At 41.8% G+C, this 14,229-nt stretch overlaps 1 protein-coding gene across 1 annotated transcript; it reads right to left on the bottom strand.

The window, feature by feature from the left end:
* Positions 1 to 820: 820 nt before the first annotated feature.
* On the bottom strand, positions 821 to 13,965 carry LOC121879263 (required for meiotic nuclear division protein 1 homolog; the record flags this gene model as incomplete). The annotated part of the gene is made up of 2 exons (XM_042385853.1): positions 821 to 1,140; positions 13,765 to 13,965. Coding segments are annotated over 2 exons (360 nt in total), but the record flags the coding sequence as incomplete, so codon positions are not given.
* Positions 13,966 to 14,229: the final 264 nt, after the last annotated feature.

Here is a 14,229-nt window from a genome sequence, read left to right as displayed (position 1 = left end):
AACAACAAATTCTCAGCTCTACTAGATGCTCTCAAGAGGCGATATCAGCGGCCTGGCGCCAGTCTCCTTCAAGACCTATCAAGTCTCTCTCTCGACAACTCAATGCCTGCACATCTCTGGGATGAGGTGCAGACTGAACTCCCAGTACATGGACAGGTTTCCACACACTGTCCTGCTACAGCTTCATGCTCAGAAGCTCCCTGCAGAAGTTTGCCTCGCCCTGTCAGCACTGGATTATTCAAAAACCTCGGTGACCTATGCAGCCGCAGCAGACAGAGTCTTCCATGAATACACTGCTGTGCGCCATGTTGCCGTGGACAACTCGGTGGCCACACCATCACCTAGCTCCAGTCTCGTCAACCAGATCAATGCTCCTCAGACAAGCAGCATCTCACCAGACAAACAAGACATGAGGGACCTATTACAATCTCAACACCACAGGATTGACACCCTCGAGCAGCTCTACTACAAGCCTGCTGCTGCTGCTCCTGTTCCTGTCCCACGCACTGTGTCCTACAGACCCCGACGTCTTCGTCCTGCTTCAGACGCCGCCGCCAGCTCTCAGCACTGTGCACCTACCCTCTGCTGGTATCATCAATGTTTCGGTGCCAACGCTAGACACTGTGAGGCTCCCTGCAACTACTCCGGAAACGACGTTGACAGGGATTTGTAGACGCCACAACCTCTATCACTTCAGGTGTCTCACTGATGTGGGACTTCATTGGTCAGTGGTGTCTATGCAGCAAGCCTCCAGAAGAGGTTTTAACACTAAGCGTCTGCCACCATCTAAGTGTTAAAAGGGCTAAGAAATACAAGCAAACATAATTTTAAATTTATTACTGTAGTTACATACAAAAAAGCTTATGTGTTTAATAATTCACTTCCCCCAAGCCCTTCAATGGTTTGAGAGTTAAAAGCACCAATTAAAATTATAAAAGAATGCTTTTACACTATGCATACTATATCCTTTGCTTAGACGTCTCAGAAAAGACGCTCCATGAAGTGTAGCAGTTCAAAGCCAACTTCAACCATGATAAGAATAATGATGATCCACTCAAGACGTGATGAATGTTCTTCATTTAAGTGACTTTTAAGCAGCTCCATCAGCTCCACACAATGGCTTAATTTCACATTCATTACCTGCAATGTAATGTACAAATACTTAGGATATTATGTTCAATAGCATAACACAAACCTGAGATAATCAAGTACATACTCATGGTGACATATGATGCAGAAGGAATTATATATATTATACAGGTTGTACCTCTCTAGTCCGGCAACCTCGGGACCTGACCGGTGCCGGACCATGGAAATTTCCGGACCATGGAAATTCACCCTTTTCCTGGATAGATAGTGACTTGTGCTTATGCTTGGAAGCACTAGCACCACTTTCTCTGCTTCATGGTCTCTTTGAAGACATATTGAAGGGTTAAATGTCGAACAGTAGCTTCTCAAATTTCGCGAGTTTTTAATTCAACGTTTTTTATTTGAACACACAAAAAAACAAAACAATTTAAAATTTTGACGGTGGAAACTCGAATTTCGACGATTTTGAACGGCCCACCAACGTTCAGATGACGTGCACAATCATGTAAACAGCGTCACTTCTCTTATGTACAAAAGATTCATTATTGTTTATTACTGAATGTCTTTTTGATTGAATTAATGTTTATGTGTGCAAAATGGGCAATACAATTCATTAATAATACGCAGAATACTAAAACACACAAGGAAATGACACAGCATTGTTTTCGTTGATTACAAAACCAGTGACTGACTGGTTCTTCATATAAAACTGAAGAAAATAAGACCCTGGTTGTAGCTGTAGTAAAATTAATATGGTTGTTTTAAGTAATGTTATTTAATGTTAATAAATGGAACAATAGAAGTAGCTAACGATAATGGTAAAGAAAAAAGAGAGATCGCGTATGTAAGTGCGCACATGTGAAAACATATCGTCATTACTCTATATAAGAATATGAAAGCAACACTAATTTACCGTTCATATATATTTTAATTAATGTTTCTGAATTTTTTTATTGAATTAATGTTTGTGTGTGCAAAATGAACAATACAATTCATTAATAATACGTGGAATATTAACACGAGGAGACGAGACGGCTGCCGGCATTGTTTTTGTTATTGCTTACAAAACCAGTGACCGTTTGGTTCTACATATAAAACTGAAGAAATAAAGACCCTGATTGTAGCTGTAGTAAAATTAATGTAAAAAAATTTATATGCTTGTTTGAAGTTATGTTATTTAATGTTAATAAATGGAACAATATAAGTAGCTAACCATTAATGGTAAAGAAAAAAGTGAGACTGCGCGTATGTAAGTGCGCACATGTGAAAACATATCGTCATTACTCTACATAAGAATATGAAAGCAACACTTATTTACTGCTCATATATATTGAAGGGTTAAATGTTGTACTCTGTATAGACAAGCAGAGAGAGAGAGAGCAGCTGAACTACCGGATGTAAACAAACCTTAATTTCCCGCGGCTTTGTTGTTGTTCTTTTTTTATGGGGATTAGCCCACCCGGGCATAGGTCGCTGACCCACACTGGGGCCTAAGGGGCAAAAATTTAATACTCCTGTAATAATAATAATAATAATGCAGATAAGTAAGAAAAAAAAAAAAAAAAAAGCTGCCTATCTACCTATTGGACAAACTAAAATCATTCCGAACCATGGGAGTTTCCGGACCACAGAATGCCGGACTAGAGAGGCACAACCTGTACAGGCATCTCCTGCGTTACAGAACCCCAGGTTGCGGAATTTCGCTCTTACGGAATTTGTAAATTATGACCAATAATTTCGCGATAGGGCCCATAAATCCGCCCTTACGGAAATTGGGGTAAATTTTAACAATTATAAAAAAATAAATCACTATATAAAATTAAAATTTTTTATTCAAAATTATAATTTGTTTGGTGTGGATTTCTTGGTGTTTGCTACCGCCAAGCGTGGCGTCGCCACGAGAAGTCACTCCATTGTTTACATCCAGTGTGCGAGCATGTTTCTCACCCCAGCAGTTGGATTTAACTTTTACAAACATACAGTAAGTACAGTACAGTGCATTACCCTTATTCAAGATGACTGGAAAGAGGCCATCAAGTGGAAGTGACCACAGTAGTGCAAAAAGAAGCCACAAAGGCATTACATTGGATATTAATCTTGATGTTTTAAAAAGGTATATCATAAATTATTTAATGTACTGTATTGTATGTGTTTATAAATGTTTATTTTCATTCATAAAAGTGCTTGAATTACTTTTTTGGGGCTGAAAAAATTCCTTAGGAACACATCTCCAGTTTTATAATGGAAGTCAATGGAAAAATAGGTTTCGCATTACGGAATTTCGCAATACGGTCAATTTTCCAGGGACGGAACCCTTCCGTAATGCAGGGGAAGCCTGTACTCTCGATTTAACGGAATCCGATATAACAAACTCGATTTAGGGAAAGGCATTTTTTCCGTTATTTTTAGCTCAATTTAGTGAACTAGTTCGCTAAATCAAGATTAATTCCATTAATTTGCTCACACCTACGGAGACACCCACTTCAGCCTACGGCAAATGTACAAAATGTATAAAAACGATAAGTAATGATATGACATAGCACCATATAAAATGCACCCCCCATTTTAGCAGGGAGTATTTAGGAAGCTGTTACAAGTAACTTACTTGATAAAACCACACAGGAAATGTGGAAACACTGAAGCACCTTAGCTTTTGTCTTTCTTCAAGACATCTTCAGAGGCAACCAAATGTACAATGACTGAGAGATGCATACAGTATATACATACACTGATCACCGGCTCGTCAGAGCGAAGCTCTCACTTCACATCGCCCTAAGACGACAAAGACAAACAACTGAAGGAAAAACATCCCCCTGCAAGTGAAGAGGAAGGCATAAGATTCCAGGGTGCCTATATCCCTCCAAATGCTGTCATGTTTGAGAAAATAACAGGAGGGATGGTGTGGAAATAAGGCACTGAAAACACAGGGAGGGGCAGGCCCTTCAGGCCTGGATGCAGACGGTTGGAAAGTCATCCTCAGTACAAACAAGTTTGGCGCCGTAGCAATTGATCTCTGCAATGCCATTGCCGCCCTTGCAATAAAGCTAGCAACCTCGTGCTGCCATCACCTCCATGCTCTGAAGGCCTGCTGCCTCATTCCCCTGGATAAAATTCCAGGATTTAGGCCTATAGGAGTGGGGGAAGTGCTGAGACAGATCATTGGAAAATGCATAATGGGGGTGGTAAATGATGATGTCAGGGCAGCTGCAGGGAATCTGCACTGGCCACCAGACTGGAGGTAAAACTGCCATTCGCGCCATGAGAAAGATATTTGAGCAGCATGTTTGTGAGGCAGTACTCTTGGTTGACGCTTCCAATGCATTCAACATAATCAACCGCAAAGCTACACTGTGCAACATAAAGACCCAAGTGTTCAAGCTTTGCAATGTATGTTGAAAACACCTATAGGAACCCAACAGACCTCTATATAACAAGCTTCAAGGCCCTAAGAGGAGATACTGTACCACCATATAGTCAACCGCAGGAACAACACAGGGAGACCCTGTTGCCATGGCAATGTACGCACTAGGCCTATCCGTGCTCCAACACACAATAAAATTTGAAACAACCACAGTCAAGCAAGTGGCTTATGCTGACGCCCTTACAGGAGCAGGAAAAGTGGAGGATATAAAAAATTGGTGGGACCTGATAACATCATGTGGTCCACAAATAGGGTACCACCCAAATGTCAGAAAGTCATCCCTCATTGTGAAGCCAGAACACTATGAACGGGTAGTGGACATGTTCGGTGGAAGTGAGGTCAAAATAACAAAGGACAGCCAAAGACATCTAGGTGAAGTAATCAGCACGAAGGACTTCAAGACCGAGTACATATTGGGAAAGGTAAATGAATGGGTCAGGAAAATCTAAGCTCTGTCGGATATTGCTAACACAGAGCCACATGTGGCTTTTGCGGCATTCACCCATGGAGTCGAGCATCGCTGGAACTACCTAATGTGCACTATCCCTGATATCGGACCCCTCCTCCACCCTCTGGAAGAAGCCATCAGCGTCAATTTCATTCCAAAAATAGTGAAACACCTTCACTCAACCCCAGTAAAAAGGCCAATCCTTACACTACCACCGAGACTGGGAGGAATGGGATTGACCAATCCTGAAGAGCTTGCTGCCATCGAACATCAGAACTACCGTCAAGCTCACTGCAGCCCTCACCGATCACATAATAGCTCAAAACGCAACAGGTGAGGTAGATACCAGTGAAGTAAACAAGATTCGACGGTCCATTACGACAGAACGACAGCACTCCCAAAGTGATAAATTGCAGCAACTGCAAAAAAAGTCACTATAGCCCAGGAAGTGGGTGCCTTGAACTGGCTAACTACATTACCGATAGGGGCAAAAGGTTTCAGTCGTAATAAACAAAAATTTACAGAAGCCATTACTCTATGGTAAGGTAGGCCAGTAAAAGGTTTGCCCTCCCAATGCATATGTGGCTCTTCCTATGACAGACCACACCATGGTGTGCAAGAAAAGGGGCTTCGTGTGCATGACGCACGACAAAGTAAGGGATCTCACAGCAAATATGTTGAAGGAAATCTGTCATGATATCAGGGTAGAACCGACCCTCCTTCCACTGGACGGTAAATGGTAGTGGGACAGCGCGGCGTGGGTGTGGTGGAGTGCCCTCCCGGATCTAAAGTGTTATTGGAGGGGACATATTCAGAGTGTGGGAGTGGGAATTTCACAGTGTGTCGGTGAATATCGGATGTCACCCTAAGCATTGTCACCGAAGGTTCTTCTCATCCCTTACAGCATTAATAGCAAATATTCCATGTGTTCACTGGTGATCACCAAGTGAGTGTGTAAGTATTTGGTTGGTTGGCTACTGCAGGTGCCAGGGGCCAGTGTCGATAGGCCTACTTTGGCAGGGGTAGCATCGACTCTCTCGCCCCTATGGGGCCAAGTGCTCTACACTTGCTGTCGCCCCCCCCCCCTCCCAAGTAACGGTCACTTCATGTAGTGTCGGTCGACCAAGTGAGTATATATAACTACAGTTTTACCCCGCCTAACGCGGTTTCACTTAACGCGTTTTCGCATATACGCGGTGCCTTGCCAAAGCTGAACTTTCACTTAACGGGGATTTTTTCCACATATACGCGGTGAGTGTCCGAGACGCTATTTTTAGATTTGCCCCACCCGCCACCCTGCCTGACTGCCTGTTTTAGCTCATAAAATTCATACAAATTACCAGGCCAGAATATAATTTACATTGCTGGAATTCTTATAATTTGGTGATCATTTTGAATATAAACATCATATATTTTGCTTTAAACTTACAATTTTTAGATAAAAATTTTTCTCTAGGTAACTATGGTATCTTTTGTGCAAAATATATGACATTTATATTCAAAATATTCCTGGTCTTACAAGGAATCCAGCAATGTCAATTATATTATCCTAACTTTAGTTTGAGGTATTATTTATTAAAATTTAGTGGTTATCCCACACATCTCCTTGGGACGGTTGGTGGGGGGTGGGGGGGAGGGAGGGACCAACCGACCATCTGTTACCCTGTGAAGAATTATTATTTTTTTTTATTAACTGAAGATATTTGTTTTAGCTCATAAAATTCATACAAATTACCCGGTCAGAATATAATTTACATTGCTGGAATTCTTATAATTTGGTGATCATTTTGAATATAAACATCATATATTTTGCTTTAAACTTACAATTTTTAGATAAAAATTTTTCTCTAGGTAACTATGGTATCTTTTGTGCAAAATATATGACATTTATATTCAAAATATTCCTGGTCTTACAAGGAATCCAGCAATGTCAATTATATTATCCTAACTTTAATCTGAGGTATTATTTAATACTAAATGTTAAAAACTCTGGAAGGGAGGATTGGTGGGGGGTGGGGGGGAGGGTTGGGACTGACCGCGCGGTTGGAAGAGGGGGGGAGGCAAGGTGGGGTACTTTGATTGACAGATAGTGTTGTGAAGATTATTTATTTTTTTATTAACTGAAGATATTTGTTTTAGCTCATAAAATTCATACAAATTACCCGGTCAGAATATAATTTACATTGCTGGAATTCTTATAATTTGGTGATCATTTTGAATATAAACATCATATATTTTGCTTTAAACTTACAATTTTTAGATAAATTTTTTTCTCTAGGTAACTATGTTATCTTTTGTGCAAAATATATGACATTTATATTCAAAATATTCCTGGTCTTACAAGGAATCCAGCAATGTCAATTATATTTTCCTAACTTTAGTTTGAGGTTATCCCACACATCTCCTTGGGACGGTTGGTGGGGGGTGGGGAGGGAGGGACCGACCGACCATCTGTTAGCCGGCTGTGTAGTGTGAGAGGGGGAGGGAGTTGAGTCCATTATTTGAATGGACATTAACTTGGCGACTGTATTTCTCTATTTCTCTTAAGTATTAATTGTGTGCATGTACCATCATAAAATTAAGATGTTATTTTTACTACAACATAGGTATGTGCCTTCAAAAAGTGGAGTTTGGGGGTCGGGCCGGTTTCTATTGGAATTAATCCCATATGTTCTGTTGTTCACTTAACGCGGATTTCACTTAACGCGGGACCCTCTGGGTTCAATTGACCGCGTTAAGTGGGGTACAACTGTAATATTACATCAGTGCGACCATAGAAATAGTGGTTATGTCTGCCAAGGACATATAAACAAGTGTTAGGTGTGACAATTCTTGCTCCCAGTGTATCATTCTGATGTGTGGATTGTCGCCCTCAGGGGGGTGGCCTACACACCCACGCGCGCACGTATACCCCTACTACCCGGAGAACCGACCATGTGTGGTTTGCAGAAAGGAAAACAATTGTTGCAACCCATATGTCAGGGAGCCGACACAGGAGGCCACAGTGGATATCGTTGGGACCCAACCGCCCGATGTTATCCTAAATAATAGCAGTGAGTCTACTCAACCTGAAAATGTAGTACTAATAAACGCTGCTCCAATAGTAGCAGATGTCCACGAGGTGAATGAGAGACATTCACCACAGTGGAATGGCACTTCTATGGAAAATGCGGACATATGGGTTAAAGAAACTTACTCAGAAATTGTCAGATGGACGCCAGCTAACCTGTTTGAACCACCCAAGTGTGCGGCCACCAAAGAAATGATTCGGGAGATGATTCGCCTCATAACTGAGTACACTCAGGACTGCTGCCTTGCCCCTTTAGCTCTTCAAATACAGTACTGGCAATAATACCACATCTATTCTGTCAGAGGACACACACAAAGACTAAGTACAAAGAAAATGCAGCAGCAATGAAGAGAAGATTGACAATGTGGCAGAATGGAGTCCTTGATGATCTCCTATGTGAAGCAAGAACACTGCAGGAGAGACTAAAATTTATAGGAGACGGAAAGCAAAACACCGATGACGTTGCAAGAAAGTTTGGAAACAAAATGCATGTGGGAAAAGTGTCTTTGGTGGTAAGAGCTCTCACAGAGGAATCCTCCGGTGGGGTTCTGCCAATAACAGAAAGACATTAAAACAACTGAAAGAAAAACATCCCCCTGCAAGTGAAGACAAAGGCATAAGGTTCCAGGGTGACTATATCCCACCAAACGCTGTCCTGTTCGAGAAAATAACAGGAGGGATGGTGTGGAAAAAGGCACTGAAGACTCGAGGAGGTGCCGGCCCTTCAGGTTTGGATGCAAACGGTTGGAGAGTCATCCTCAGCACTAACAGGTTTGGCCCCGTAGCAAGTGATCTCTGCACTGCCATTGCCGTCCTTGCAAGAAAGCTGGCATCCTCGTGCTGCCATCACCTCCATGCTCTGACGGCATGCCGCCCCAATCCCCTGGATAAGAATCCAGGATGTAGGCCTATAGGGGTGGGGGAAGTGCTGAGGCGGATCATCGGAAAATGCATAATGGAGGTGGTAAAGGATGATGTCAGGGCAGCAGCAGGGAACCTGCAAGTTTGTGCTGGCCACCAGGCTGGAGGGGAAGCTGCCATTCACACCATGATAACGATATTTGAGCAGCGTGATTGTGAGGCCGTTCTCCTGGTGGACGCTTCATACGCATTCAACATACTTAACCACAAGGCCGCACTGCACAACATCAAGTTCAAGTGTCCAAGCTTTGCAATGTATGTTGAAAACACCTATAGGAATCCATCAGACCTCTATATAGTAAACAACAAGGCTCTAAGAGGTGATACCATCATACAGTCAACCGAGGGAACAAAGCAGGGGGACCCTGTTGCAATGGCAATGTACACAATAGGCCTATCCGTGTTCCAACACACAATAAAATATGAAACAACCACAGTCAAGCAAGTGGCGTAAGCTGATGACCTTACAGGAGCAGGAAAAATGGAGGACATTAAAAAGTGGTGGGACCTGGTAACATCACGAGGCCCACAAATATGGTACCACCCAAACGCCAGCAAGTCCTTCCTCATTGTGAAGTCAGAATATTATTAACGGGCAATGGAGGTGTTCGGTGGAAGTGAGGTCAAAATAACAAAGGATGGCCAAAGACACCTAGGCGCAGTAAGCGGCACGACGGACTTCAAGACCGAGTACGTAACGGGAAAGGTGAATGAGTGGGTTAGGGAAATCCAAGCTCTGTCTGAGATTGCTAACACAGAGCCACATGCGGTTTTTGCGGCATTCACCCATGGAGTCAAGCATCGCTGGAACTACCTGATGCGCACTATCCTGATATCAGACCCCTCCTCCACCCTCTGGAAGAAGCTATCAGCATCAATTTCATTCCAAAATTAGTGAAACACCCTCCTTTAACCCCAGCAGAAAGACTCCTTGCACTACCACCGAGACTGGGAGGAATGGGATTGACAAATCCAGAGGAGATTGCTGCCACCGAACATCAAAACTCAGTTAAGCTCACGGCAGCCCTCATGGACCATATAATAGCTCAGAACGCAACAGGGGAGGTGGATACCAGTGAAGTAAACAAGATTCGTAGGTCCATTACAACAGAAAGACAGCACGGCCAAAGTGATAAGTTGCAGCAACTGTTGCTGCAAGTACCAGAGAATTTAAAAAAAAGTAGCTATAGCGCAGGAGGTGGGCGCCTCGAACTGGTTAACTACGTTACCGATAAGGGCAAATGGTTTCAGTCTCAATAAACAAGAATTTACAGATGCCAATGCTCTAAGGTACAGTAGGCCAGTAAAAGGTTTGCCCTCCCAATGCGTGTGTGGCTCTTCCTATGACGTCGATTACGCCATGGTGAGCAAGAAAGGGGGCTTCATATGCGTGAGGCATGACGAAGTAAGGGATCTCACAGCAAATATGTTGAAGGAAATCTGCTGTGATGTCAGGATAGAACCGACCCGCCTTCCATTGGACGGTGAGAATTTCTAACATAGGACTTCAAACACATCCAACGAAGCTCGTGTTGACGTCAGTGCTCGAGGATTCTGGACGTGGGGACAGCGAGCCTTCTTCGACATTAGGATTTTTTATCCCATGGCCGCATGTTACCGTAACTTAGCTCTCGATGCTGCATACAGGAGGAACGAGAACGACAAGATAAGGGCATACGGGGAGAGAATTCAGAATGTTGACCAAGGCAGCTTCACTACTCTAGTGTTCACAACCTCTGGTGGGATAGGACCAAGTGCAAGATGCTTCTATGCCAGACTCGCGGAGGTGCTATCCGAACAGAAGCAGCAGACCAGAAGTTAAGTTACAGCCTGGATGAGATGTCGACTGTTCTTTTCTCTCCTTAGGTCGGCTTTGCTCTGCCTCAGGGGAACGAGAGCATCGGCCCCAAAGCCGACAACAGTTGTAGATATTGACTAAGAGGCAACAGTCACTGAATGCTGCATAGATCTGCGGCTCAACTAGCTCAACACAGCTAGGATAGCTACTTATGTATTATGATATTTAATTTTAAGGAAATAAAATGGCGGCAAAGGTGTGGCTATAGGGGGAGGATGGAGGCCACCACGTTAAAAAAAAAGTAGTAGTAGTCGGAGCGAACACTGCAGGAGAGTCTAAAATTCATAGGAGACGGAAAGCAAAACACTGAGGATGTTGCCAGAAAAACTGGTAACAAGATGCGTGTGGGAAAAGTGTCCTCGGTGGTAAGACCTCTCACAGAGGAATCGTCCGGTGGTATTTTGCCAATACACAGAGACATTTCAATAACTGAAAGAAAAACATCCCCCTTCTATTCATTGCTGCCACATTTTCTTTGCCCTTAGACCTTGCGTGTGTCCTCTGACAGAATAGATGGGGTATTATGGCCAGTATTTTTAGAGCTAATGGGGCCAGGGAGGTGTCGTAACTGGCGTGGTTCAAAGAGGTTAGCTGGCGATCACCTAACCACTTCTGAGTAGGCTTCTTTGACCCACTTCTCTGCATCGTCCCCCAACAAGCTTTTCCAATTTGTTGACTGTATGTCACTCACCTCATGAACAGTATTTTCTGACTGAGTGGGTTCACTGCTATTGTCTGACCTGTCCTCATCAGGTGATGGATCTCCGCCATGGGAATTTTGACAGCTGGTCCCTTTCCTACAACCCACACATTGTGTGTTACTTCTCACACAAATACAGGTTGTGCATTTCTGATATCGGCCTGACACTGACAAACACATTTCCCAGCCATGATGTCGACCTGGGAAGGGGAGAGCAGTGGGGGAGGTAGCAAATTTCAATTCCGCCTATAGGAGGGTTCCGGGTTTGAGGGATTTCGGGTAACAGAGATATTACTTATTCAGTATATAGGTGCCTTCAAGTAAGAACTGTGTGTTGCATGTGCATGTCAACATCACTTCCCATTTACTCTGGCCTGTGTGCAGTAACTTCAAACAATACATCTTTCATTATTCCACACTGCTCATCAACATGCCAGACAACTCTCCAACCATGTTACAATGAATGTAAGTACATTCTTCTGGTATTTTTCTTGTATTGACTAACCCATTTCTAAGGAGATAATGGATTTTACAAAAAAGTGTTTTTTACTGAAATATGCCTGCATGGGGAGTTTAGTGGGTCTTACGATACCTGGGGTCTAAGGGTTAAAGGAAGTTATACTGTGGATACATTATATACTAAGGACCACGACTCATCCTCTCCACTGGGCACAAAAGAATTTTCTTATGTGGCCTACAGTAACCAAACCTAGAATGAAACTCTCTGGTAATACATTTCAAAAGCAGCCTTTATGAAATGTGTGGTGAAGGACAGTTTCTACATGACAATCTGCATTACATGCCAAAAACATGAAACAATGAGAGAATAACTTACAACACTATGAACTAAACAATGAGAGGATAACTTACAGCACTATGAACTAAACAATGAGAGGATAACTTACAGCACTATGAACTAAACAATGAGAGGATAACTTACAGCACTATGAACTAAACAATGAGAGGATAACTTACAGCACTATGAACTAAACAATGAGAGGAACTAAACAATGAGAGGATAACTTACAGCACTATGAACTAAACAATGAGAGGATAACTTACAACACTATGAACTAAACAATGAGAGGATAACTTACAACACTATGAACTAAACAATGAGAGGATAACTTACAACACTATGAACTAAACAATGAGAGGATAACTTACAGCACTATGAACTAAACAATGAGAGAATAACTTACAACACTATGAACTAAACAATGAGAGGATAACTTACAACACTATGAACTAAACAATGAGAGGATAACTTACAGCACTATGAACTAAACAATGAGAGGATAACTTACAGCACTATGAACTAAACAATGAGAGGATAACTTACAACACTATGAACTAAACAATGAGAGGATAACTTACAACACTATGAACTAAACAATGAGAGAATAACTTACAACACTATGAACTAAACAATGAGAGGATAACTTACAACACTATGAACTAAACAATGAGAGGATAACTTACAGCACTATGAACTAAACAATTAGAGGATAACTTACAGCACTATGAACTAAACAATGAGAGGATAACTTACAACACTATGAACTAAACAATGAGAGGATAACTTACAACACTATGAACTAAACAATGAGAGGATAACTTACAGCACTATGAACTAAACAATGAGAGGATAACTTACAGCACTATGAACTAAACAATGAGAGGATAACTTACAGAACTAAACAATGAGAGGACTATGAACTAAACAATGAGAGGATAACTTACACTATGAACTAAACAATGAGAGGATAACTTACTGAACTAAACAATGAGAGGATAACTTTGAACTAAACACTATGAACTAAACAATGAGAGGATAACTTACAGCACTATGAACTAAACAATGAGAGGATAACTTACAGCACTATGAACTAAACAATGAGAGGATAACTTACAGCACTATGAACTAAACAATGAGAGGATAACTTACAACACTATGAACTAAACAATGAGAGGATAACTTACAGCACTATGAACTAAACAATGAGAGGATAACTTACAGCACTATGAACTAAACAATGAGAGGATAACTTACAGCACTATGAACTAAACAATGAGAGGATAACTTACAACACTATGAACTAAACAATGAGAGGATAACTTACAGCACTATGAACTAAACAATGAGAGGATAACTTACAACACTATGAACTAAACAATGAGAGGATAACTTACAACACTATGAACTAAACAATGAGAGGATAACTTACAGCACTATGAATCAAACATGGAAACTTACTGAAGTGCGTTTAGACACATTGAGATGGTTTGACACCCTTCTATAAAGTTGTTCCAGCTCTTCATGCTCCCAGTAGAAGTCTGGTATGTCTAGCAGGTCTGAACTCAGGTTAATAAGGTGACGAAGAGCAAACAGCTGACCCATATGCTGTAACACCTGGTTCTGACTCAACACCACCTTGCCCGTTTTGCTCAGCTCCTGTCATCAAATTTAATATCTTAGTTAATGTAGTTATGATACAATAACAACATGGATTATCCAATATTATTTAACTGGGTGTCTACCAAGATACAGGTGCTCCTCTACTTACGAACAAGATACGTTCCTGAGGCTTGTTTGTAAGTCCAATTGTTTGTAAGTCCAACTATACTCTTGTAGATACCAAACATATTGTAAAAAATGAAAAGATTATGGATATTTAGTACAGCTACACCCTTTAATACAGCCTTAAAACCTGGTTCACTC

This window comes from Homarus americanus, unplaced genomic scaffold, assembly GCF_018991925.1.
Source record: "Homarus americanus isolate GMGI-L3 unplaced genomic scaffold, GMGI_Hamer_2.0 scaffold55422, whole genome shotgun sequence".
In the NCBI taxonomy this organism is placed as follows: domain Eukaryota; kingdom Metazoa; phylum Arthropoda; class Malacostraca; order Decapoda; family Nephropidae; genus Homarus; species Homarus americanus.
Note: the sequence above shows the minus strand (reverse complement) of the source record. Positions and strands in the feature narration are given on the sequence as shown.